This window comes from Lepus europaeus, chromosome 13, assembly GCF_033115175.1.
Source record: "Lepus europaeus isolate LE1 chromosome 13, mLepTim1.pri, whole genome shotgun sequence".
NCBI classification, from domain to species: Eukaryota; Metazoa; Chordata; class Mammalia; order Lagomorpha; family Leporidae; genus Lepus; species Lepus europaeus.
Window position 1 is genome coordinate 22,377,254 of NC_084839.1, and position 26,860 is coordinate 22,404,113.

The following is a 26,860-nucleotide window of genomic DNA, read 5'->3' on the forward strand; positions in this document are numbered from 1 at the left end:
GTGGGAGAAGGGGCAGGTGGAGGGGACAGGTGGGGACACCTAACGCTGCCCCTGACACTCCTCCAGGTTTCGGGGGGCTCCACCACCACGGGCTGCGCGGACCTTAGACCAGGGGTCGCAGAGCCGGCCGTGGGGCCTCTCACTTCATTCCAGCCGCTGCCCTTTATAAATATTTATAGCAGCTCTTCTACTAAAAATAACATCCTGGAGCCCGGGGAGGAGGGAAACAAAATAAATGAAAATCACCAGGAATTGGACTGAGCGTCACGTGCCCGAGCTGCGCGCAAGCCCGCGGGGAGAGGCTGCGTGGGAACGGCGCCCCCCCCGAGCGCCCCCTGGCGGAGGGAGGCGTGGGTTCACGGAGGTCCCGCCCGCGCTGGGCCGCGCCGTCAGAACGGACACACACGCACGCACAAGCACACACGACAACGCTCCGTGCCTTTTCTTCTTCTCTTTCCAACCTCCGGGGCCAGTTCCGGCGCCCGGGCGAGCCCCTGCCCCGCGCCGGCTCGCGCGCCCCCGCGCTCCGCCCGGCGCCCGCAGGCCTGGTGCAGGTGTGCAGCGGCGGCGGCGGGCCGGCCTGGAATGCGCCTCCGGGCGGACGCCCGTGCCTTCGTCGTGTCGGGGCCGGCGTGCTCCTCGTCCTGCGGGCCTGACGAGACAGACGCACCGTTAGTCACGCGCCGCGGGCGCCGGCGCTTTCTGGGCCCAAGTGTGGCCCGGAGCACACGGATGCGCGCGCCGACGCCGAGGGCGGGGCAGGGGAGCGGGGGTTCCTGGCCCCTGGGGCGGGTCACGGAGGACAGGTTCTGGAGGCAGCAGGCGGGACCCCAGCCCAGGCCCCGAGCTCCGGGGTGGGGCCCTGGCTGCCGCAGGTGCGCCCTCCCCCCCCAGGTCCCCTCTGTCTCGGAGACAGGGGCCGCGGCGGGCCCTGCAGGGCGAGGCTCTTCCTGACTTTCCCAGGAGCTGCTGAGTCCGTGCAGGCTGGGAGGGTCGGGGGCGGGAGGGCCAGGGAGGGCCTGGGCTGTCCTGGGAGGCGGCCAGGAAGGTTCTGAGAACGCCCCTTCTCTGGGTGCCGGCCCGGCCCGTGGCTTTTCCACCCTGAAGGTGTGACCTGAGGGAGATGCCTAGGGTTTAAAAAGAAGTGGGGGAGGGAAATCATCTAAAACTGGAGTCTCCTGGCTGTCCCCAGGGAACGCACACTTGAACAGGCTGAGGCGGCGGCCCCGCGCCCCTCGCCCCCCACCCCCACCCCCACCCCGGGCCTGCCTGGAAGCTGGGGCGGACAAGGCAAGGCGCTGGGGGGAAACACCGGGAAGACGCTTCCTAGAAGCCCGCGCACGTGCCCGTGGGGCCACTGCGCTCAGACTCATCTGATTTTTGGAAAGAAGAGGGACAGCTCGGTCAGGCCCGTCTGCGTCAGCATGACCTGCTGGCTCAACAGGTGCCAGTGCTGACCGACCGGGGCCCAGGGGCACACTGGCTGTGGTCGGGGGCCCAGGAGAGAAGTGGACTGTGTCGGTGGGAAAGGGGACAGGAGGCAGAGCCCAGGTGCGGGCTGAGCCCTGTGCAGCCAGCACACTTGGGTCCGCGGCCACCACGGGCACACGGAACAGCGGGCTCTTTTCCTCACTGTTAGCACTGCCCTGGCCCTGGCCCTGGCCCTGGCTCTGCAGCTGAACACGGGCCAGGGGGAGGGGGGGACCGGAGACCCGGGTGAGAAGGGAGGGGCCGCGGACATGGTACTCACCGGGCTTCTCTGTGTCCCCGCTGCTCTGCTAACCTGTGCGGCAGGGGCAGAGAACACACGCCGTCACCCCTGCTGCTCTGGGGGCCCTTCCTGCCTCTCCTGGAGATCTGGGCGGACACACACTGTCTACACCGGCCACTGCGACCAACATGAAATGGCCATGGCCGCAAACATGGGGCAGCTACATGGGGGCGCTGGGATCCCCTGCCTGCAGTGTGCTGCCCCCAAATGCCCGCGGCCTGGCTCTTGTTCACCCTGAAGGCCCGGCACAGCCTGGGCCCTCAAGAGCCTGTCTCCATTCTCACGGAGGGGCCCCTGCACCAGGGGTCCGTAAGGGTGCAAACAGGCCTGACAGCTCCTCCCTGGGGCGGGGGTGAGTTCTGGGCACAGGGAGCATAAGGCAGGGGGGCTTGCCTGGACCCTGGCAGAGGAGCAGGAGGCCCACCTGCAGGCAACAGCCACACGCAAGCTACACTGAGCTACACTGTACCCTTGCTACCCTGAGAGTCAAACGTTTCTAAAACACTGCTCAGGCCTCGCCCCGGGCTCTTAGTCCATGCCCAAAAGCCATGGAAATCAAAGTCCACGAAAGGCCTCCCTACTGATGGATGCTCCAGTGTATTCGTGGAGAGGTGAGGCGGTGCTACGAGCCACAGAGAGACGGAAATACTGCCGGCACACCTCGAGGGCAAGGGCAGAGCCCCGAGGCGGGGCAGTGGGGGCACGGGGAACCACAATGCCCACATTCAGACAGGATGGGACCAAGGCGGGGGTCCGTGGCTACACAGGCCTGGGCAGCTGGGACGCGTTCCCGGCAACCCAAGGAGAGGCCACGGCGGGAGGAGGCTGTGCAGCAGGCGAGGCCTTGGCAGCAGCTGTTCAGTCTCCAGCCAGGGCCACCGCACGTGGATGCTGGCATCTGGCTGGAGCGTGTGCGTGCACACGTGTGCATGTGTGCGGAGTGTCTGTCTCCTCTCCACCTCTTGCCCTACGCCCTTCCCCTCTGCATGGGGGATTGGTCTTCTCTACTTTTCTCCACGGTGTTTCTGGGTGTTGGGAACATGGCTGCTCCCTGCTTCTGACCTCCTGGCGTCCGTGCCGACTACGGCATTCACCTCGGTTACCATCTCTGCCGTCTACCCGCGCCGGGGCCCTGTTCCGACTCGCCACACCTCAGCACCTGCAGTGTGCCCCTTCTCTTCCTGCGCCCCCTGGGCCATTTCGGCGTGCTTGCTGGCAGCTCCGGTCACCCCCTCCCCCTTACCCACATGCACCACTCCGGGCGGACGGGGCTCCGGAGCCACCACCCTGCCCAGCTTCCTGCCCTTGGTCTCCCATTTGACTGTGCTCCACCTGTGCCCAAGACCTTCCTGCCAGGCTCGGCCTCCTGGTTTTGCTCAGGCTAAGGCGCGGGCATTGAGGGTGGAGATTCCTGAGCCGAGGCCAGGCCCTGCCACTTACACCCGCCACGTTTGCTCCCCTCTGGAGCTGGGAGGGCAGATGAGAAGGGCGAGCTCTGTGCTCGGCGGGCAGCAGGCGGCTTGGCCTCCCGGGGGCACCGGCCACTCCGTGCCCCCCCCCCCAACAGTATCCTCCTATGGAGCACCAGGTTCACGCACTGACGTCCTACTACGTGCCAGGCGTCGTCCTAGGGGCTGCGTGGACAGAATGGACCGAGGCCTCTGCCTTGGGAGCCTACACCCTGGAGGAATCCAGCAACTGACAGAGTCATCTTTGGCGGAAGTAACAGCTGACTCTCAAACGTCCCGGGCTAACAGGAAAAGCGCAGAGCACAGCTCTCGGCACACGGACTAGGTTTGTATCCAGTGAGAACAAGGAGGCCCGGCCGGCCTCGGCTTTGGCTGACAACTTTCCCCTCTATTCTCCCAGGAAGCCAGGAAACCACGGGGCGACTCCAGCCCACGGCCATCTCTCCCTTCTCAGGAAGCCAGCGCAGTTTCCCGGTCCGCTGTGTCTGCTTGTTTTGCCCAACCACATGTACGCCCCTCCCTGGAGTCCGAGGGTCCATCTTGGGTTTCCTTCATCTGCATCCTCAGCCCCACCCCCGCCCCCATCCCCGCAGCAGAGGGTCAGGAAGCCTCTGTGCACCTGCTGACGTCACTGGCTGACGGGAGAGTGGGTGGGAGGAACCGGGGAGGGTCTGAAGGCTCTGAGGGGGTGGGGGTGGGGGGGTAGCAGAGACAAAGGGGAGGGGCTGGGTGTCCCGCGGTGCTGCCTGTACCTCTGTCTTTGCCGTTCTGCATCTTGTCGTCGTCTTCGTCTGCATCTTCTTCTGCTGTGGAAACAAGTCCAAGGAGGCCAGTGACCCTTCCGTGCAGCACAGATGCGGGAGGCTGGGGACCATCCCCAGGTCTGGGCCACACCTTGCGAGGCCCAGGCCCCAGCACTGTGGAACGGAGCCCAGCTGCCCTGGGCCCACAGCAAGCAGAGCATCTGATGCCGCCCACCGTGCTGCTGGCTCTGCCCCTGGCCACCCTGGTGACGCGGGGCTGGGGCGGGGGGAGACGGTGCAGGGAGCCTGGGTGTTCCCTAATGCACATCTTGCATTCAGATCCAGGAAAGTTACCGTAGAAGTGCGTGGTGTGGGAGGCCTAAATTAACACTGGCTCAAAAAAAAAAAAAAAAAAAAAAACAAACAAACAAAAAAACCTAGCGTTTTAGCTGAGGATAAACTTAAAGTGACGGCACAGTGCCGAGCGGCTGTGTGAGAGAAAGCCAGTGCCATCTGTGGTCCCTGGGGGGAAGTCACCCTGTGCGCTCTGCAGGGTGAGACCCCCTGTGATAGGAGCAGTGAGGATGCTGGCCCTGGGTGCCCACTTCGCACTGGAGCTGTGGAAAACTGGGCTACGTCCTGGGGTGGTCCAGCAGGGAGATGGGCGGTGAAGGGCCTGGGTGGAGAAGGCGCTCGGGGACCCACGCTGTCCGCCATCACTCGGAAGCTGAAGCTGCAGAGGCCACACGGGGTTCCTCGGGTGGCTGCCGGGGGCACCAGCAGTTGGCTACAGGAAGGCAGGCTGTGGCTCCCCGGTGGCGAGGGCTGGCCCCGAACGAGCTCCCTGGCAGTGTCCGAGCAGGACTGTCCTCCTGGGCGGCAAGTGGGACCCAGTGACGCGTCAGGGCCGTCCCAGCTCTGGGATCCCATTACTTGTGAGCATGTTTCTCAGACAGGAAGACGAACCATGGACACAGGCAGCATGCACCTGCCCAGAACACAGGTCGAGAGGTCTGCACGGCCCCTCTCCTCCTGATGGAAACCTGGAGGCGCTGGGAAGGAGGGAGGCAGGAGTTTGGTGCTGGCCTCCTTGCACACAAGGATTTTACTTCTGCCTGGCAGTCGCTCGCTGTGTTATCTCTGAGGCGTCTTCCAATCGGCACCACTTCATATTGGGAAGAGCATCCTCTCCTGCTGGGGGGGCCCGGATCTCCCCACAGATGTCTGCTTTCCATGGAGCGAGGCCTCTGGGGCTCAGGGCTTCGTGCTGTCCAACTGCACCCTCACTCTCATGTGAGGAGCGTGCCAGCCACTTAGTTTGCACAAACCCTAACGAGCAGCCACAGGACATGAGGGAAGGTCATTTCCACAGCCTGGAGCCCTCGGGAATGTCCTTGGACGCTAGGATGGCTGGAGTCTGGGGCAGGGACATCGGGAAGTCATCCCCGGGCCCTGGCCCCCTGTGGAGGAGGCGGAGGACCGGAGACAGGGGCCCAAGAAGCCACCACAGAGCAGAGAACTAGTGGCTGATCTTAACCCGTTCAGATTGAAAACCTACTGGGCCCCTTGCTGATTCTACAAGGAAAGCAGCTGACTTGGGGCAGAGCTGTGGGCCAGACCTTGGGGAGCCCCCGACAGCCCTGGAAGTGTAGGATTTCCCCGCGTGGCTCTGCACACACCCAGGGCTGTCTCAGTCAAGGCGTACGTGTTGGAATGGCCGTGAAAAACTGCCCAGGTTTCTATTTAATAACCTTCTGAAGCTACTGCCAGGTGCTCAGGAGCACACGATAGCTGAAAGGGGACGAGGCGGCCCTTGGCGCGAGCGAGCATGGCGCTCAGGAGGGCCCACTCGCTTCCTGGACGCCATGGAAGCCCCAGCCCTGGAAAACAAGAGGTGTCGGGCAGCTGCAAGGCTGGCGGACCACAGGCATTCCTGGGGCGATGATGGCACCCGAGTAGCTTCCCCCTCCACCCGGGTTCTGTGTAAGGGAGAGGCCATGAAACAGAGGCCTCTAGGACGCCACCGCAGAACTGAGTGAGGGAAAGACGGAGGGAGAAGTCAGATGGGGAGCACGGGAGGCAACAGGCTCAGGTCGTGCGTCTCAGGTGCAGTCAGAGCTGAGTGGTGGACAGAGCAGGGGCTGGGGTTTCAAGGCCAGACGGAGGAGGAGAGAGCAGAGAGGCAGAGGGAGGAAGTCCAGCGCTTTGGTGGCTGACGCCAGTCCAGACATCCCGTAAGAAAGCTTCCAAACGAGGGATGGCCAGGCCTAGGGAGGGAGCGGCTGTGCAGGAAGCACAGGCGGAGACAGGGCAGGCGTGGAAGGGGCCTGGCCGGGTGCAGATCTGGATTCCTTACACTCAGAACTGTGTTGGCTCCGCAAGGCACATCGAGCTAAATGTGTGACCGTCCCCAGCCCCGGGTTCACGCTCTGCGGGTGCCGCCCTCCACCGTATACCCTAGAAGGCAAAGACTGAGGGGTGAGATGAGGCCGCGTGTGCCGCGTGGGAGCCCTGGGCTTCACCTGATCGGAGTTCTTTCACCAGGGATGACATGGTGTTGGTGATGGAGTCGGCAGCCACCAGCAGGTCACTGCGCAGGTTTCTCCTCGTACCTGAGGGGAGTCAGCAGACGGCGATGCCAGGGCGGTGGGCACGGAGAAGAGAGCTGAGTAAACGCCTCATCCTGCCAGGCCCTGGCACGCAGGTGCAGGACGCCTGCGGGGAGACGGGGCTGCGGCAGCTCCACCTGCTCCCGGGCACAGCAGGAGCAAGAGGAGCCCCAGCCCCTGTCCTCACGGCCGCCGCCTCCTCTCCCTGCGCGGCAGGAGCCTCTCGTAGAGCTGAGTTCCAGAGCGAGCCGTCCATGGAGGTGCTGGTCAGCTGCGGGCAGGACTTCCCTCGCCAGCACCCCTCCTGTCCCCTGCCCCCAACAAGACTTCCTGCTTGAGCCCCTGTCTCCCACCCAACTTCTCAGTGTTGCTGAGCCTCACACGGCTGTTCCCTCCGCAGGGTGGTGTGTGGAGTCCACGTGCCCATCCTGTGCTTGCGCCCAAGGCTTCCAGGGCTGGGGGCATGACTTGAGGAGCTATTCCATCCACTTCCTCTGAAGGGGACAAGGTCCAAAGCACAAGCCCCCCGCCCCAGCTCCCCCACACGGCTGCTGTGTACCTGCTACTGGAGACCGGCCCATCTAACAGGAAGGGGCCAGCACCTGACTTAATCCCACACTGAAGCTAAGAGCTTTCAACGAAAGCACAGAAACTGCACGAGCCTCTGCGGGACGACCCCTCCCCGTGCTACACGGTGCTCGGCGGCGGCAAGCACCCACCTTGTGCGAACGCCTCCTGCACATCTCCGCCGACGCCGCTCAGCGAGTCCTGCGGGCAGTGGGTGGGCGTGGAGCCGGCAGACGCGGAGCGGACGGGCATGGGGCGGCCACCTCCGTGAGTGGGTGACGTGTGTGAGGATCCCGCGGCCTGAGCCTGGGAGGGTCAGAGAGAGAACAGCGGAGCTCGGGTATCTGAGGAAAGGGGAAGTCAGGTGGAGCCGGCGTGGGCTTGGCCATTGTGCAGCGAAGGCCCAGGCTGCCCCCAGGACTGGAGAGAGGAGGAAGGGGAAGGGGGGGAGCCTGGCGTGGAGGGGGCATTTCAGGGAGGCCAAGGGGGCCGGGGCGGGGTCAGCTGCTGGAGGACCAGGGAGGAAGAATGCAGACATCCTCCCTGTTTGTTGGCAGACAATTTGTGCATGCGCCCGTTCCTGCACTCACTCTCCTCTGATCCCCCAACAGCCACGGCAGGAAGGGCCAGGCTTCCCTGTCCAGTTAATAGGAGAGAACCAAAGATGAGCAGAGCCGTGGTCCTGTGCCGGGCTCACCACCCAGAGGGTCAGGTTGCGGCCCAGGGCTCCGGTCAGCGAGGCCTCTCCCAGGGCCCCCACCAACCACACACCACAGGCTGGGGGGATGGGAAAGCACAATACAAGACTGAAACTGAACAGAGGCAGCTCACAGGGTAGGGGGCTGCTCCTGGGGGCAGGGCCTGCTGAGTGTGGCAGAGACCGGGGCTTTCTGCAGGAGCAACACTGGGAGAATACAAGCCAAGGAGGGAGGAGTGCAGATGAAGACCACTATCTTCCCAGGAACCAGGCTCGGAAGGCCCACAGCAGATAGACTCGGCCCTGGCTCGGCCGGGCACTGGCCTCGACAGACACGGTTTCTGGTCTTGGTGCTGGTCTTACCTTTGAGTCATTTATATGTGTGTGGATTTTAACTCAAGAAGTTTACAAAGGTGGAAAACCAGGAAGTGTGATATAAACCACTCCAAACTGACACACGTGACATCGTCACACTTATTTCCACCTGGAAGTACTGCAGATAAAGCTGAGGAGTCCCATGGCCACTGCTCTTGCCGTTCCCAGTTCCTTTTCTTACCCCTTCGGCGGCGGCCGCTGTCAGAGAGCTGGGTGTGAAACTTCTCACCCCCGTGTACCCGCGTATCTGTGCATCTTACACTTGTAAGCTGTGCGTGAGTAGTAGTACACTGCACACACTGTTTTGCAGTTTCCTTTTATCACTTAGCACACTTCCTGGACTCTTTCCAGGACACAAATAAATATTATCACAGACCCTCACCTCTCATGTCATTTTAAAAAACTAACTTGAAAGGGATCAAAGTAACTATAACAGCTAAAACTGTAAAACTTCTCAAAGAAAACATAAAGAAATCTTTGCAGACATGGGATAGGCAGATTTCTTAGATGTGACACCAAAACCAAGCTATATGAAAGACACATTGAATTTCATCAAAATTAAAAGCTTCTGTTCTTCAAAAAGCATCATTAAACACTACATGGACACATGAACTCAGAATGGTTCAATAACCTACGCATAGGAGCTAAACCTACAAAACTCTTGGGAGAAAACAGGGATAAGCCTTATGATCTTAGGTAGGAGAGTATATGAGAAGCAGAAGCTACAAAACAAACTTCTGTGCTTCAAAGGACAGCACGGAGAAAGCAAAAGACAAGCCACAGGCAGGCACAGAACTTCTGCACACGACGTGTCTGATAATGGATCTGTATCTGGAACTCTTCCAGTTCAGTAACAACAGGTCAATAACCTAAGTTTCAACTGGGCAAAGAATCTGAATAGGCTAAGATGCACAGTGTCCGCATAGCACAGGAAGAGGTGCTCACCAGGATTAGGCACTGGGGAGACACAAATCAAGACCACCATGAGATACTACTTTACCCACTAGGATGGTTGTGATCAAAAAAGGCAGGTGCTAAGTGTAGGCGTGGCTGTAGAGCCACAGGAACCTTCACACACTGCTGAGAGAAATGGAGAAGGGAACGAACAGCTGCTCGGGAAAATGGCCTGGTGTTTGAGCAAAGGTTGAACGTTGAGTTCCAGATGACCCAGCAATTCCAGTTCTAGAGATACACCCAAGAGAGATGAACGTATGTCCACACAACAGTCTGTACCGACCGTTCATGAAAGCAGCATTATTCAATTTAGCCAAAAAGAGGCCAGCATCGTGGCGTGCCACGGCGTGGTGTGGTGAGTAAAGCCACTGTTGTCTGTGATGCCGGCATCCTGTATGGGTGCTGGTTCATGTCCCAGATGCTGCACTTCCCATCCAGCTTCCTGCTAATGGCCTGAAGAAAGCAGCAGCAGAAGATGCCCCAAGTGTTTGGACCTATGCTCCCCACGTGGGAGACCTGGATGCAGCTCCTGGCTCCTGGTTTCGGCCAGCTCTGGCCATTGTGACCATCTGGGAAGTGAACCAGCAGATGGAAGATCCTGTCTCCCTGTCTCTCCCTCTAACTCTGTGTTTTCATATTTATTTATTTACTTGAAAAGCAAAGTTAGAGAGAGAGAAGGAGAGAGAGGAGAGAGAGAGAGAGAGAGATCTTCCATCTGCTGGTTCACTCTCTAAATGGCTGCAATGGCCAAGGGCTAGGCCAGGCTGAAGCCAAGAGCCATGAGCTTCTTCCAGGTTTCCCACATGGGTTCCAGAAGGCCCAAGGACTTGGGTCATCTTCCACTGCCCTCCTGGCACATTAGCAGGAAGCTGGGTTGGAAGTGGAACAGCCAGGTCTCAAACCAGTGCCCATATGGGATGCTGGAACTGCAGGTGGCAGCTTAACCTGCTGTGCCACAGTGCCAGTCCCTTAACTATTTCAAATAAATAATTAAATATATCTGTCTTTAGGTTAAAAAAAAAGCCAAAAAGCAGAAACAACTCAAATGTCCATCAATGAATGATTTAAATGAAACGTAGCATACTCATACATATTACATACATATAAATTACATACACGGAATATTACTCAGCAATAAAAAGAGAAGTACTGACAGGTATTACAACATGGGTGAACCTTGAAAACATTTTGCTAAATGAAAGAAATCAGTCACAAAGACCACACACTGTGTGATCCCACTTATATGAAATTTCTAGAATAAACAGGCAAATCCAGAGAGACAAAAAGCGGATTAGTGGTTGTCTGGGGCAGGATGAGCAGTGACTGCTAATGGGTAAGGGTGATGATGTGTTCTAAAACTGTGGTGATGGTTCTTGCAAAACTCTGTGATTATATTAAAAACCACTGAATTTTACACTTCAAAATAGCAGACTGTGAGGGGTATGAGTTATAGCCCTACAAAATTATTATTAAAATGATGCCATTAGGAAAAATAAAGTAAGCCACACACTGGGAACAGTATGTGCACATCAAGAACTTATAATAAAGAACTCTTACAACTCAACGGTAGGAAGACAACACGAATACAAAAGGGACAAAGACTTGAGCAGACCTTTCACCAGGAAGACGCACAAACTGGCTAACAATCGTGTGAAAAGCACTCAACAGGAACAGTCACTGGGGAAATGGAGATTGAAAACGCATTAATAACACTTAATACCCACACAACAGCTACAATCAGAGAGACACGCAGGGATGTGTAGAAACTGAAACCTTTGTACATTGCTGATCGCACTGTAAAAGGTACAGTCATTTTAGAAACCAGGTCGGCAGTTTCTGAAAATGTGATCCAGAAAAATCCCATTCCTGAGAATCTGTCCAAGAGAAATGAACACACATCCACCAACAACTGTACCCAAAGGTTCATCAGCAACAGTTCAATAGCAAAACACGGGAACAACTCAAAGCCCATTAACGGGTGAATGGATTGACAAATGTAGTGTATCTATACCGCTGCATACAAGGGAATCTTTTGCTATATATGCTATTATTGCTTAACTTTTATAATATTTCTGTATTAACAGTTAAATATGTCCAGTCTTGTGAAATATTCTATTTTTGTCAGTGGCTATAGACATCTTATTGTTTACTTTCCAGGGTATTTATCTAACTTCTTTCTTTCTATGTATCTATCTATGCATCAACTTACATTTTCTTCCCAGTTTACATACACAGAGACTATTATCCTGTGCCATGCAATCACTGTACTCTGAGGACTCCCTCCACTTTTTTTTTTTTTTTTAAGGGCTTAGTTACTTTAACTGAAAGGCAGAGTTACAGAGAGGCAGAGGGAGAGGGAAAGACAGAGACAGACAATCTTCCATCCACTGGTTCATTTCCCAAATGGCCATGACAGCTACGGCTGGGCCAGGCCCATGCCAGGAGCCAAGAGCTACATCTGGGGCTCCCATGTGGGTGGCAGGGGCTCAAGTACTTGGGCCATCTTCTGCTGCTTTTCCAGGCATATTAGCAGGGAGCTGGCTAGGAAGTGGAGCCACTAGAACTAGAACCAGCATCCACATAGGATGCCAGCGTCGCAGGCGGTGGCTTTAACCACTGCGCCACAGTGCTGGCCAGCCTTTCTCTCCTCCCCTCCACCTTGTATGCAATTATAATCACCATCAGCCTTTCTACAAGCAAGGGAACACATGCTAATGGATAAAATTCAGGATTTTTAGGATTTCAAGGTGCTGCCTCCCAAGTGTGAGAAGGAGAGCTGGAGACCTGGCTGGAGACGGGAGCGGACGGACCCAGCAGTTTCAGCCCCAAGGATGCTGGGGTGAGAGGAGTGAGAACAAGATGTGCATGCCTGGCTTTGCAGGGATGTCCTGAGCGGGCACAGCTCGGGGTGTGGGCAATCACAGGGCCCCTCCTGGGCCTCTGAGGGCTGAGGGGAGCAGAGGAGAGGCAGCTGCCTGGCTTGTGTGGGCTTCCCCAAGGGTGACCCCACTTACCACAGCAGCCAGTGTTTCTCCCAAGGTGTGTGATAAGTTTAGCGCGTTTACAGGCATGATGGGGTCACGTGCAGACCGTGCAACAGGGCAGTCTGGGAATTCCGATGTCTGAGCGGGAGGCCGGGGAGCACCGGCTGTGAGAACCAGTCATCCGGCTTTCGGCACACCGTGGTCCTTGGCAGCCTCCCTCCGTGGGTTCTGGGCCCGGCCCCGCTGCCTGGGGACCTGAGCGGGGCGTGGTGGCTGCTTTTGAAGAACAAGATCCTGAGCTTACGAGCACACACATTTTAATATGGAAATGATGCTGGGTGTGGGGGAGGGGAGGCGGGCGCCACGTGTGGCTGCAGGTTTAGGATCAAGAAGTGAAACCTGCTGCTCACATCAGCTCGAGAAGAACCAGGCCCTCTTCCTGGGTTACTGCCCAGCCCACGCCCTCCGAGCAAGGCAGCCGCCAGACTCTCAAAGTCGCCTTTGTTTGGATGGCTGGGAAAGCCTTCTTTTCTCTACGGGCCTCACGACCCCTGCCCTGGGCTCCAGGATCACACCGGGCTAGCCCAGTGCCAGGCGCCCGGGAGGACTCTGGTTCATGCAGGGTCAGGCTGGTGGGGCGTCCTGATTGGTGGGTGAGGCAAGCTACAGCCACCCCCCTCAGCCCGGGCCACTTGCACGCTAGGCCGGGCCCAAGCTGAGGCTCAGAAAGCACAGGGACCGGGCGGTTCTGGGAGGAGGAGACGAACTCTGCCACTGGGCGCGTTTCACAGCAAAGCAGGAGCGCTGGCAGGGCTCGCCCGTGTTCTCTGCCAGAGCACCACCCTCTGAGCTGCCCGCCCAGCTCCTGCTGGCTCTCTGGGGGTCAGGCTCACGGCCACCTCCATCAGGGTGAGACGGGATCTTCCGGGGATGCCCGCACACACCCTCCGCCTCTCCCGCCCCAGCACTATGTCGCTTCTTAAATTTCTGCCCCATTGTGCTCAGCACAGGTAAATGCTCACTAGGTCCTTGTGATGTGACAATGAAGTGCATCGCCTTTCTGACCCCTTTTCTTCTGTAATGGAAAGTGGGAAAGCAGCCAGGGCAGGCCCTCACCCCCAGGGAGTGCCGGGCCCTGGTCCTCCACAGAGCTTCGTGTGGAACGCATTCACCAGACAACGGAGTGTGCTGACCAGACCTCGGAGTGGCCCCAAATGACCCCCTCCCCTGGAACGTGGGCTGGGCTAGTGGCTTCTTGGGAATCACAGGCAGGGGTTGCCCCTTCCTATAAAAGGCTGTGACTGTCTTGCTCACACACTCTCGCTCTTGCCCCCTCCTGCTTGCTTGCCCCAGTGCAGCCAGCTGCCGTCCAGTGAGCTACCCTCCTGGGAGGCCCACGTAGCACAAAACCATGTGTACACCAGGCCGGAAGTCCAGCAACCCAAGAGGACCTGAATCCTGCCTACAAGCACGTGAGCTGTTGAGACTTGAGGAGGCTGTGGCCTTGTGGCACAGCCTGAGTTGAAGGAGCCAGAAAAACTGCCTGGGTTTCTGGCCTACAGAAGCTGCAAGGTACTAAAACCTGTTATTTCAAGCCCTAAGTTGTGGGGTAATTTGTTATGTAGCAACTCACATATCAAGGTTGGTTCTTAAAAAATGCCTTATTAGATCAGACCCAGATGATGGGCACTGGAGAGACCAGGACCAGGGATCCTCACAGCTGGCCAAAGACCCCAGAGAAGAGGCCAGTGGATGCGAAGAGAGGCAGGGATACACCAAGAAAACTCTGCCTGGCTTGAGCAAAGTGCCTGGGGCCTGAGGACAGCAGCCTGGCCAACACGACCAGAGGTCTTGGCCTCTTGGAGAGGCCTTTAGTGGTTAACAGGCCTACACTCTGCTGGGTCCGAGTCCCAGCTCCGGCTCCTGACTCCAGTTTCCTGCCAGTACAGACCCTGGGACGACTCAAGTACCTGACTTGTGGGGGATCTGGGTAAGATTCCCAGTTCCAGGCTTCCGCCCTGCCTACCTGTGGCCCGGGCTGTTGTGGACATTTGGGAAGTGAACTGGATGGAAACATTTTTTTTCTCTTTTCTCAAATAAGAGTGTTTTAAAATTACAGAAATGTGTGTGTGTGTGTGTGTTTCCTTAAGTTAGAAAGATACACACACATACACACACACATACACAGTTCACCCCTCCAATGCTGGTCCAGGGCCAAAATCAGGAGGCAGGAACTCGATCCAGGTCTCCCAGGTGGGTGGTATCACCTGCTGCCTGGCAGGAACCTGGAGCTCAGAGCAAGGCACTGCACCCAGAACAGGGGATGTGGTTTCCACTTTTTTAAAAGATATATTTATTTACTTGAAAGGCCAGGAGCTTCTTCCGGTGCCCATATGGGATGCTGGCACTGAAGGTGGCATCTTTACACGCTATGCCACAGTACCAACCCCAGGGATGTGGTTTCTTAATTGGCCAAACACCTGTGCCATCAACTTTTTTATTTGTCAATAATTATAAGGCCTGGGGCTGGTGCTGTAGCACAGTGGGGTAAGCCTCCTTCGGTAGTGCCAGCATTCCATATGGGCGCTGGTTTGAGTCCCGGCTGCTTCACTTCTGATCCAGCTCTGCTGTGGCCTGGGAAAGCAGTAGAGGACGGCCCAGGTGCTTGAGCCCCTGCTCCCTGGAGACCCAGAGGAAGCTTCTGGCTCCTGGCTTCAGCCTGGCCCAGTACTGGCAGTTGTGGTCATCTGGGGAGTGAACCAGTGGATGGAAGACCTTTCTGTCTCTCCCTCTCTCTGTCTGTAACTTTGCCTCTCAAATAAATAAATGAATCTTAAAAAAAAGTAATTACCAGGCCTGAGTGGCACTTTTCAGTTTGGAATTCAAGGTCTGTGCAGGAGAGAGTAGCTGCAGGCTCTGCATGGGATTCCAGCTCTCCCTGCCACTGGGGGAACATTTAGGGAGGCAGTGGTTTGTTGAAAGGCTAGGGAACCATCAGTGAGGCCTGCTCTCTGCTTCTGCCCGTGTGGCACAAGTCTCTCAATTTTTCCGAAGCTCAGACTCCTCATGTGTAAACCAGGGAGAGTCGACCAGGATACAACTCTGTGATCCATCATCATCGCCAGGTCATCTCCTCTCAGAAACACCGAGTGACGCTGGCTTAGCTTCCCTTCCAGCCACTGTGTCAGAGGAGGGAGCCAGCAGCCGCTTCCCGGTCACATGGGACGTGTTCTGCTTCCATCCTGCCTGTCTCATGAGAGAAGTCAGTACCACAGAGGCCGCCCACTGAGGCCTCGTGCAAGGGAAGCGGATGCGGAGGTACAGGGAGCAGGTGCCGTGCAGGGGATGGGCTATCTCAAGACAGCCTGGCCCAGCAGCGCCCCCCAGGTGTACACCGTGCAGGGGACGGGCTATCTCAAGACAGCCTGGCCCAGCAGCGCCCCCCAGGTGTACACCGTGCAGGGGACGGGCTATCTCAAGACAGCCTGGCCCAGCAGCAGCCCCCAGGTGTACACCGTGCAGGGGACGGGCTATCTCAAGACAGCCTGGCCCAGCAGCGCCCCCCAGGTGTACACCGTGCAGGGGATGGGCTATCTCAAGACAGCCTGGCCCAGCAGCAGCCCCCAGGTGTACACCGTGCAGGGGATGGGCTATCTCAAGACAGCCTGGCCCAGCAGCCCCCCCACCCCAGGTGTACATCCACTGGCAATGAAGCCAGCGATCAGACACCTGCACTCTTGTTTGCTGCGGCTCTGTTCACAGTGTCCAAGACAGGGAGGGCAACTGGCCCGAGTGTCCATCCGTGGGTGAACGGATCAGAAAGCAGCAGCCATTCACACGATGGACATTCTTTGGCCATAGAGAGGTGACATCCTGTCATCTGGAGCAATACAGATGAGGCCATGCTATTGACAAATGATGCCTGCTGTCACGCACTTGTGGAAGCCAACAAAGTGGATCTCACAGAAGTAGAACGTAGCACGAGGACCCCAGAGGTGGGGAGGTACAACTATGGGTCACTTTAAAGAATATTAGAAGGAAGAAGTCAAGAACAGAGTCTGAAATTCAGCCCTCCCGAGTAAGCGCCGACTGGAGAGTGTGGCCCTGCCCCGGTTTGAGACAGCGTCCACAGCACAGAGCGATGCCCACGGCGCGCTGACGACCTCCTGGGCTCCCGGTGAGGGCGTGGGTTCTCTGCCCACGTGGTGGGCTGGGCTACATAGGCATGCTCAGAACCGAGCTGCAGCACGGCACTGCACGCTGCACCTCGCCTCAGAAGCACAGAGAGGCAGGCAGGCTGTCTCCACGGAGACTGCCACATGTTCCGTGCCACGTAAACCCACCTAGGACACGCAGTGCGGCGTGGGAAGCTGCGGGGAGCTCCCAGGCGGCACCTGCAGGAGACTGAAGGTGACCTGAGGCTCACAGGGAAACCCGTAAAGGCGGATGGACCGGACGGGAGGCTCCCACAGGCTGGGGGCAGGGGCAGGCTGGGGGCAGGGGCAGGCTGGGGCCAGGCCAACTAACGACGGGGATGAAGCAACCTCGTGCCTCTGGGCTTCAGCTGCCAGGACAGGGGCCGTTACCCTGGTGAAGTGAGGGACGCTTTGCCAACCCGCTACTCGCTGTTTCAGGGTTTCCTGATACAAGGACGGCGGAAGCCAATCATGTGTCTATCTGAAACCGAAACCCAACAGATGGCCGCTAACCAGATCTTCTGAATACAGAGGTGTCTTGCGGTGGGGGAAGAATTCTCCTGGAAACGCAGAGCCGGGCAACCGTGCCCATCTGGGCAGCTCTCTAGCCTGCTGGCTCTTCACTTCCGAATCAGCAGAGGCTCCCGGCGCCCAAGAAGCGCTGGCTCATGTTCCAAGCAAAATGCTCACAATGTATGCTTATAATTTTACAGGGATCCTGAGCTCATGGCCTGTTTAAGGCCAACATTCATTTCACAACTGAGGAGTGAACAGGTCTAGAGAAGTCACCAGGTGACCCACAGAGCGGCAGGAAGGCTAGGACTGCCACCTGCCTCCTCCAGGGGCCTCCGCTGCCCGTGAAGCCTGAGCACGCGTGGGTCAGAGCGCGTTTCTGAGGCCAGAGGGAACACGGGGCGGGTCAAGGCCTCTTGGGCCTGAGGCCCACCGTGCTCTTCTACGGGGTGGTCTGTTGCCAGCAGGAGTGAGGATGTGAGAAAGGTGAGCCGGGGATTACGCTGGCGCGTCTTATCTAGAACACAGATCTCACACTGCAGCCAAAACAGGTGGCACAAATGCCACACAAGGTGAGCCGAGGACGCTGCGGGCCGTCGCCAGCCCTGCCTCACAGACTGCGGCCAGGAAGCCAGCTGCACAGGGGGTGGGGGGAGGCACTGTCGTAGCAGGGCTCTACCCCTGGCCCTGCTCAGCCATTCCCAGCGTGGGGCCTGGCACGCAGCGGGGGCTCCAGAAATAGCACTCCCTTCTCTCCCCCCCTCCCCCAACAGGTAAGGCTACTTTATCTCCTTGGTGTACATTACAGCCGGGTCATCCTGCCCAGGAAGGACTGTGGCAGCAAGACTCTGAGGGCTGAGGCCCTGTGTGTAGGGTTCACGGCTGACCCCCCCGGCCCCCGCCCCAGGACTCCGAGCTAAGCTGGTATCATGGTAACAGAGGGGGAGACGCTTCAGTCTCCGTTCCTCTCTGACTCATGGACACCTGCCAGGTAGCAGATGGCCTGGGCGACGGTTACCTTCATTTTGCCGCAGTGTATTTAATTTCAACAAACTGGCCTCTTTGCTGCCGATTTTCAGAGACTGGGAGAAAGGTGCGCCAAGTCTGACGTTAGGCAAGGCACGGCGAAGCCTCCGAGAACCGGGCTGTCTACACGATGGACTTGGGACTCCCCCCGCCCTCTCTTCTAGAAAAGGCAAAAAGCCCTAGAAGTACTCAGAGCTAGTGCTGGGGTGACTGTGCCAGGGAGATGCAGCTGTCTCACCAGCTGTGGAGGTGCCCAGAGTCAGAGAGGTGGCGGCATGCTGCGTGGTCGCACTGGCTCCCTGCTGCCTGCTGCACGCATACCTGGCCCCCAGGACAGCAGTGCCAGCTGCTGGGAGTCAGGGCTGGGACGGCCCCCACAGACGGTGCAGAGCAGGAGTGCAGGAGACCAGGGGCAAAGGCAGCTTCCCCAGGTGAAGACTGTGCCTGGAGGCCACCTCTCCCAGCAGGCACAGGGGCAGCACAGGCAGTTAAGGATACATTTTGTCTACGAAGGCCTGGGAGAGGGGTTGCAGAGCTCCTCAAGGCTGTTCTTGCCATCGTTAACACGCACTCCTGCCACCGAAGCATAAGCCATGAGGTCCCCCTGCAGGGGTTTCCCATGTCACTTCAGGAGACTGCAGGGTCACTCACAACTGTCACTCACAACGGTGGCCTTGCGGGCAAGCTGCCAGAGGCAGGGCCAGGCCAGGCTACGACTGCTGGGTGTCCAGTGCTCACGGTGTTGGCAACTGGCTCTCAATCGTAATGACTGTGATCCTATTCAAGATGACACTTTGTCCAAGACAGAAGGGCGTGAGAGGCAAGGTGTCCACTCACCTTTCTTAGCAGGAGGAAGAAGGCACATTACTTTGCTGGGACCTACAATAATCTCTTAAAGCTCACCACAAACCCACAGCTCAGAATAAAGCGGAGGGGCCAGTGTTGTGGTGCAGCGGGTAGAGCCAGCACCTGCGACATCAGCATCCTATATGGATGCTGGTTTTTGTCCCGGCTGCTCCACTTCCAATCCAGCTCCTTGCCAATGGTCTGGGAAAAGCAGAGGAAGATGGACCAAGTGTTTAGGCCCCTGTACCCACATGGGGGACGAAGATGAAGCTTCTAGCTCCCGCCTAGCCCAGTGCTGGATATTGTGTCCATCTGGGGACTGAATCAGTGGATGGAAGATCTCTGTCTCTCCCTGTCTGCGACTCTTTCAAAAATAAATCAATCTTTAAAAAAGGGGGAGGTGGCACTGTGGTACAGCTGGTAAAGCTACCGTCTGAGGCGCCAGCTGCCCTACTTCCGATCCAGCTCTCTGTTAATACACCTGGAAAAGCTCAGAACATGCCTTAATTACTTAGGCTCCGGAACCCACATGGCAGATCCAGATGAAGCTCCTGGCCCCTGGCTTCAGTCTGACCCAGCTCCTGTTGTTGCGGTCATTTGGGGAGTGAACTCTGTCTGTAACTCAGACTTTAACATAAATCTTTTAAAAAAGAAAGTTGAGGGGCCAGTGCTGTGCCGTATCAGGTAAAGCTGCTGCCTACAGTGCCGGCATCCCATATGGGCGCCAGTTTGAGTCCTGGCTGCTCCACTTCAGATCCAGCTCTCTGCTATGGTCTGGGAAAGCAGTAGAAGATGGCCCAAGTCCTTGGGTCCCTGCACCTGAAGAAGTTCCTGGCTCCTGGCTTCGGCTCAGTGCAGTTGCAGCCAGTTGGGAAATGAACCAGTGGATGGAAGACCTCTCTCTCTTTCTCTCTCTCTGCCTCTCCTCTCTCTGTGTAACTCAGACTTTCAAAGAGATAAATACATCTTTAAAACAAACTAACAAAAAAAAAGTTGAAGCTGAAACGTGAGATAGGGACGCACGTGAATCCTGGGAGCGGAGGCACCTTCTTTCCGCCTGCGCCCCCTGGTGTGCCCAGGCCTATATGCTAAGGGAGCCCCGTCAGTCCTAGCTGCGGGATTTCTAAGCCTGGCAAAAGAGCAGGGACCTCACCGGGAGCAGAGCGACTGCAAAACCCACGCAGAACGCAGAACGCTCAGGCTCAGAAACACACGAGAGGGGCCGGTCCTTCTGAGACAACTCAGCTGCTCAGCAGGCGGTGGTTTTCTGTTTCACTGCTGCTTGGGTCACGGAGCCTGCATGGGGGGGTGGCGCCCTCACTCCAACATCCACTCTCGGTACGACTAACACGACTAGCACGTGGGAACAGCGCAGGCTGTGCAGCCGGCCAGACCTGGTGAGGATCCTAGCTCTGCCGCCTGCAACCTGTGTGCTCCTGGACAACCTGCTTAACCTCTCTGTGCCTGTGGATGACAGCAGCTGCCTCACAGGCTGGTGAGGATGAGCAGGGAGCCTCCTCCACAGGGTACTCGGTGGCCTACCTGTCACTGTCCCGCTCCGAGAGGTGCAGGGTGCAACGCAGCACAGGCGTAAGGGGCTGAGCTGACCCCTGGGAATGGGGTAAGATTTCACAGAAGCGGTGGCAGAAGAGGCTCCAGGCACCAGGAGGGGTGGCTAGGCTGGGCAGAGAGGCAGTGGTTTGGCAGGTGTTGTGGGGTGGTGGGTCAGAGAGGGGCGGGCAGCACCTGAGCCAAGCGGCCAGCACATCTGCCCAGGCCACAGGCGAGCAATCCAGAGCCAGTGGCACGTCTGGTTCACCAGCTGTGTTTTTTTTTTTTTTTTTTTTTCCCCAGTCCCTGAGCCATGAATGGTTTTTACATTTCTAAATGGCTTACACTGGTTACATAAGCGCCTGCATTACAGCTTTGCTTTGGCCTGCAAAGCCTAAAACATTTACCGTCTAACTCTGCTGACCCCTACAGTCGGCCATGGCAAGAGGGAGCTGGGAGGGCCTCCGAGGAGGGAGCCATTGGTTGGCCAGCACTGGGCTGGGGACAGGAGGCAGGAGACCCATGAGAACAGGGCAGAGAGAGGCATCTGGAACGAAGAAGAGTGGCAGGGCACAGAAAGGCGGGAGAGACATGAGCGACCTTCTGGAGAGGAAACCGCCAAGACCTTGATAACCGAGGGGAGAGTCGGAGATGGGCAGGTGGCTGGCTTGAGTGCCGAGTGCTGGGGGGGTGGGGTAGAGATGGACAGAGGTGCAGTTTGTGGGGAAGGTTTCTGGAATTCTGCACCCCCACACCCATACCCAAACCTCATAGCACGTGGTTCTGGGAACACCTTGGGGCTCACACTGGCATCACAGAGAACAGCGCCTGGGGCACAGGCCCGGGCTGCTAGAAAGAAGGGGGCAGTTTAGTCTGCTTGGGCCTGAAGGTGGGAGCTGCTATTAGCAGTCCCTGGGTGGAGGTGAAGGACGATACTACCGTCCTGTCATGCACAGGACAGCTCCCCACAAAGACTCATCTGGTCCCACATGTCAATGTTGCTGAGCTGACTCAGCCACGAGGTCCTGGGCCATGATGCTGTGCAAAGAACGGTAAGTCAGCTCAGGTGAGACCCCTCGGGGGCGCAGGCATGCCTCTTGAATAGGGCATCTATTCAACAGCAGCTCTGGATGCCCTCTTGAACTCCTGAGGTCTGAGCTGGTTAAACATGAAAGCAGTCAGCAAATGGTGAGCTCAGCATTCCCTTAAGTTAAAAATAATAAATAATAAGGGCCAGTGTGTGACACAGTGGGTTAAGCCACTGCCTGTGATGACAGCAACCCATATGGAGGCCACTTTGAGTTCTGGCTGCTCCAATTCTGATCCAGCTCTCTGCTAATGGCCTGGGAAAGCTGTGGAAGATGGCCCAAGTGCTTGGACCCCTACACCCATGTGGGAGACCGTGATGGAGTTCTAGGCTCCTGGCTTCAGCCTGGACCAGCCCTGGCTGTTGTGGCCATTGGGAGAGTGAATCAGAGGATGGAAGATGCCTCTCTCTCTCTTCTCTGACTCCCTCCCTCTCTGTAACTCTGCCTTTCAAGTAAAATATTAAGTAAATCTTTAAATACTACACTTGATCTTAACCAAAAGACTGAGAAACAATAAATAATAAGTAAATAATTAAAAATTTTATTCTATTTATTTGAAGGGCAGAGTTACAGAGGGAGAGGGAGACAGAGAGATCTTCTATCCTCTGGTTTACTCCCTAGATGGCCAGACTGAAGCCAGGAGCCAGGAACTTCATCCAGATCTCCCACGTGGGTGCAGGGGCCCAAGGACTTAAGCCTCTTCTGCAGCTTTCCTAGGTGCATCAGCAGGGAGCTGGATCAGAGACAGAGCAGGATCCAGCAGGATGCTGGCATTGCAGTGGCAGCTTGACTTGTTATGTCACAACACCAGCCCAAAAATTAAAAATAAATAAACAAATACATGGGGCTGGCGCTGTGGCGTAGCGGGTAAAGCTGCTGCCTGCAGTGCCGGTATCCCATATGGGTGCCAGTTCCAGTCCCGGCTGCTCCACTTCCCATCCAGCTCTCTGTTACATGACCTGGGAAAGCAGTAGAAGATGGCCCAAGTCCTTGGGCCCCTGTACCTGCATGGGAGACCCGGAAGCTCCTGGCTCCTGGCTTTGGATCGGTGCAGCTCCGGCCATTGCAGTCATCTGTGGAGTGAGCCAATGGATGGAAGACCTCTCTCTCTCTGCATTTCCTTCTTTCTATATGTAACTCTTTCAAGTAAATCAATAAATCTTAAAAAAAAATACATGATAACAAAAACTTCTGAAGGCTGAACTTTGTAGAGCAGAGGTGAGCTGCGTGGATTCTGACTAGAGGGACCACTTTAACTGCACTTAATCGACTCTCTGCATTGCCTCTAATTTTACAAAACACATCGGCAGGAGCCAGAGAGGAGTGGGGAAGTGCCCACCGTGCCCTCTGAGCCAGCTCCCTTGGCTGAAAACAAGCAGCTGTACTTCTCAGCGAAGGCCTTGGGGCTGGAAGTGCGGTACCCCAGCATCGCATCACTGCTCATCTGGGAAAGGGCAAGCAGCCAGAGGCCCGGCTATGGACCCGCCACCCTGAGAAGCGCCTGGTGATTTGAGGGAATGCCCACAGATGCTCTCGCAGCCAAGGCTATGGAAGCAATCCTGGGCTGGGACGAAGTCTAGGGAGGAAAAGAGGGCAGGGCTTCCGGTCCTCCTGTGGGAGGTGTGGGCAGAGAAGGGCTTCAGGGGACAGCTAATGTTTCCTTAGGACTCTTGGAAGAGCGGGAGGCAGGAGGTTGGTGCTGGTGACTGAAGGAGAGCCCAGATGAGGAAGCCAGGGCCACGCGAGGAAGGAGACCCAAACGGCTGGATGCTTCAAAAAGTTCACGGAAAACAGAAGTGAAAGATACATTTTGGTGCTGGAATTTCTGAAATCTATGCAGAAAAATTCTGACATCTTCAAAAAGTTCACAGAAAATGCGCATTATGAAAAAACTATTCTTGGGCTTCAAAAATGCTTACATCTAAACAAACAGCTTTCAATCCCCATTTTCATGAACTTTCTCGGAAGCACCTTGGTGTGTATATTCCCCCAGTATATCATTGGCGCCATTGGGCAAACCATCAATGAGCTGTGCAGCTGCAAGTTCATGATGAAGGAAACTGGGGTTTAAAGGTTACCCGCGTGCACAGATGGCAGTGAGCGAGGTTTTTCTCAGCGAGGCTCTGTCGGTTGGAAGGAAGGTGCGTTCACGTGGCGCCCACGTGGTGGACGTCGGATGGAAAGCTTCCTTCGTGGGGGTGAGGTTATTTGGTGGGCGTGGTGGCTGGACAGGTCAAAGCCCACTTCTCAGAGCTGCCCGTGCGCCACTGCTGTACTCAAACATCTGGTTCCCTTGCTGTCAGGCCCATGGGCTGCCCTGCCTGGGCTTCCGAGGGAGCCCATGTCCTCGTCCTACTGTCTCCTCCCCTTCCTCTCTGTCCACCGCGGGTTCTCCCCAAGGCTCAGGCTTACAGTTGCAACCCGAGGCGTCCACATCTACGTGTGTCGAGGTCCCTCAATGAAATCTGAGTTGGCTGAGCGCATTTCAAAAAAGTCACGGAAAATATAATTTGTTGCCAAAATTTTCTGAAATCAATGCAACTTTTTTTATGATAAGCATTTCCATGAACTTTCTGAAGTGTCGGTGTGCATCACCAAACATCTCGCAGAGCTGCCTGCCTGGCGGGGCTCGTCTACGGAACTCAGTGTGTCCAAAATGAGACCCAGGCCCCTCCCCAAGCCTGAGCACCTTCTCTCTCTCACCTGTCTAGTCACCGGCAGCCATCACCTCCGAGGGTTCACGGCCTCCAGACCTAAGTCATCTCTCCGTCATCCCTGTGGGCGATGCTCTGCTGAGACCCAGGCTGCAGTGCGTGGGGGTGGACAGCAGGTCCTGGGAGCTCAACACTCTACCGGGAGAAGGAGGACTTCTCCAGCTGGGCGCAGGGAACTTCCCTGGAGATGGCGGAGGAAGTTTTCAAGTGCTGAGTGCACTGTGGTCAGGAGCGGGAAAGACAGACAACAGGACAGGACAGAACACCGCACAGCACGGGGGAGATGAGCGAGTGCTCCCCACTGACAAGGCCACAGACCTCTTGCCACTCTCCCTCCCTCTCCTCATACCGCAAACTCTTTGCAGGCGCTCAAGGAGTTTAGAGGGGTGAAATACTCACACACAGACCTATTTTTAATACTGTAATAACTGTAAAAGCAACGAACCGTCGGTCCCCGCCGGGAGTACAGGTGCCGAGGCTGCAGACTCCTAGGAAGCTGTCTGGGGTGACCTATGGACACCTCCTGGGGCGCGACCCAGGGCACAGGTTTGTGGGACGGATACACATAGAGCGCATCGGTCCTTACTGGCCAAGACAACACCCACACGGTGGGCAGATTCAGGAGGGCAGCAGCACCCAGGCAGCTTCTGCACCCAGGGCTGCATGCCAACCGCCAGACGCTGTCACACTGCTCGGGAGGGGGAGTCACGTGGGACTTGGCTTTTATCATTGAGAAGGCCAAGTTCACGGGGAAAGCACTGCTGAGCAAGTGAAGGGAGGGCAGTCCTCTGCCCTTCAGTGAAGAGACCCACAGCACGGCGGGCACAGAGGGCCTGGGAGACCTGAGAAGCACGTGGATCTGAATCGCTCCCCGGTGAGATTGAGTCCGAAGGTTACAGGAACCAGAACGGCCCGGGAGGCCTGCTGGCATCAAGGGGCCACCAACAACTCTTACAGACAAGCAGGAGGTTTTCATTGGTACTTGTGTACTTTGTCTTTTTTTAAACCTACTTGCTCCTAACCTTATGAAGTCAGTGTTCCTGCGCTCGTGGGAGCCCTCAAGGGTTGACCATAGCTAAGAGAATACTGAGGCATATTTGGCAGAGCCAAGATCAGAAACAGGGCTTCGGGGAGCAGTCCTACCACGCTTTGCCTTGATGTGGCTGAACTACTTACTTGGGTCTAAGAAACCAGAAAGGATACAAGGGCAAAATCCCACCTGATATGCCAGCCGCCTGAACCCCACATTCCCCAGGTCCCTCAGACTACTTGATTTTCAGAGCAGCAATGATATTGCCCATTTAACAACCCCCGACAATAATGTGGGTGAAGAACACCCTGTGGGAGCCTCCTATCCTTATGTAACTGTCACCAGCTGATGTTACAGCTTCTACAACTAATGCTGACCCGCACACAGAAGGCAATGCTCAGGGACGGTTTTGTGCAGCGCGTAAAGCTGCCCCTGCAGTGTTGGCACCCCATATGGGTACCAGTTTGAGTCCTGGCTGCTTTACTTCCGGTCCAGCCTCCTGCTCATGGTCTGGGAAAAGCAGTGGAAGACAGCCCAGGGGAACCTACATGGGAAACCTGTATGCAGCTCCTGGCTCCTGGCTTTGGCCTGGCCTGGCCCGGCCCGGCCCTGGCCCAGCCCTGGCTGTTTGGCCATCTGGGGAGTGAACCAGTGTGTACATCTCTCTCTCTCTCTCTCTCTCTCTCTCTCTCCCTGTGTGTGTGTGTGTGTCTCCCTCTCAGAAGACTTTCAAATAAACAAATAAATCTTTAAAAAAAAAAAAAGGTAATGATCTTCCAATAGGAGGAATCAGAGAGAAATACTCAAGGAAACACATCATTCGTGAATAAACAGAGCCCTTGCCTTGGCTAGCTCATCGCATCTGGTGCTAGAAATCTTATGGAGCGGCTGGTGCTGTGGGGTAGCAGGTAACATCACCACAGCAGCGCCGGCATCCCACAGGGGCTCCAGTATGAGCCCCAGCTGCTCCCCTTCTGAGCCAGCTCTTCGCTGTGGCCTGGGAAAACAATGGAGGATGGCCAAGTCCTTGGGCCCCTGCTTCCACGTGGGAGACTCGGAAGCAGCTCCTGGCTCTTGGCTTCTGATCAGTGCAGCTCCAGCCACTGCAGCCATCTAGGGAGTAGACTAGCAGATGGAAGACCTCTTTCTTTTTCTCTGCCTCTGCCTCTCTGTAACTCTGCCTTTCAAATAAATAAATAAATCTTTAGGAAAAAAAGAAAAAAATTTCATGGTGCTCTAAGTCATTGTGAAAAATGGAATTCTGAGGCACCTGTAAGACCATTACTGTTTAGTCTTGCTTTCCCTGTACTTCCTGAATTTGAATCTATCCTTTGAGTGGATAGAAACCACAGAAAAAAACATTCAGAAGACAGTGGAAGCAACACAGGAAAATGTATACCACAGCAACCATGCAACCTTGTTCCTGAGACAAGGCCATAGCGGAGAGCTGGATTGGAAGAGGAGCAGCCAGGACTATATCCGGTGCCCATGTGGGATGCTGGCGTCTCAGGAGGAGGATTAAACTACTGCGCCACGGTGCTGGCCCCTCATCTTCAAATTTTAATATTAAGAACCATGATTGGAAGAAGGAGGAACTTTCCATGAGCATTTAACTCCAAGCTATGTTTGTCGCCAAGAAGACATCTTTTTGTCAATCAGTGTCTTCTGCTTAACAAAAGAGAATGGTTTGTCAGGAGCAAGGACAAAAAGTACAGATCTAATGACCT

At 56.4% G+C, this 26,860-nt stretch overlaps 1 protein-coding gene across 21 annotated transcripts in view; it reads right to left on the reverse strand.

The window, feature by feature from the left end:
- Nucleotides 1-521: 521 nt before the first annotated feature.
- The window catches only part of DTNB (dystrobrevin beta), a 247,487-nt gene continuing 221,148 nt past the window's right edge, over nt 522-26,860 (reverse strand). For 2 of the 21 annotated variants that reach the window (XR_009867785.1, XR_009867784.1), the window contains exons 17-21: nt 7,312-7,465; nt 6,440-6,595; nt 3,993-4,046; nt 1,751-1,783; nt 526-652 (exon numbers count right to left, since the gene is read on the reverse strand). Coding sequence is in view for 13 of the 21 variants with exons in the window: in XM_062209090.1 (XP_062065074.1) it covers nt 1,779-1,783; nt 3,993-4,046; nt 6,506-6,595; nt 7,312-7,465 (303 nt within the window). In the remaining 8 variants the exon portion in view is untranslated. Of the gene's footprint in view, nt 653-1,750; nt 1,784-3,992; nt 4,047-6,439; nt 6,596-7,311; nt 7,466-26,860 lie in introns of all 21 variants that reach the window. The other 19 variants (XR_009867787.1, XR_009867786.1, XM_062209082.1 and 16 more) reach the window with 15 other exon arrangements.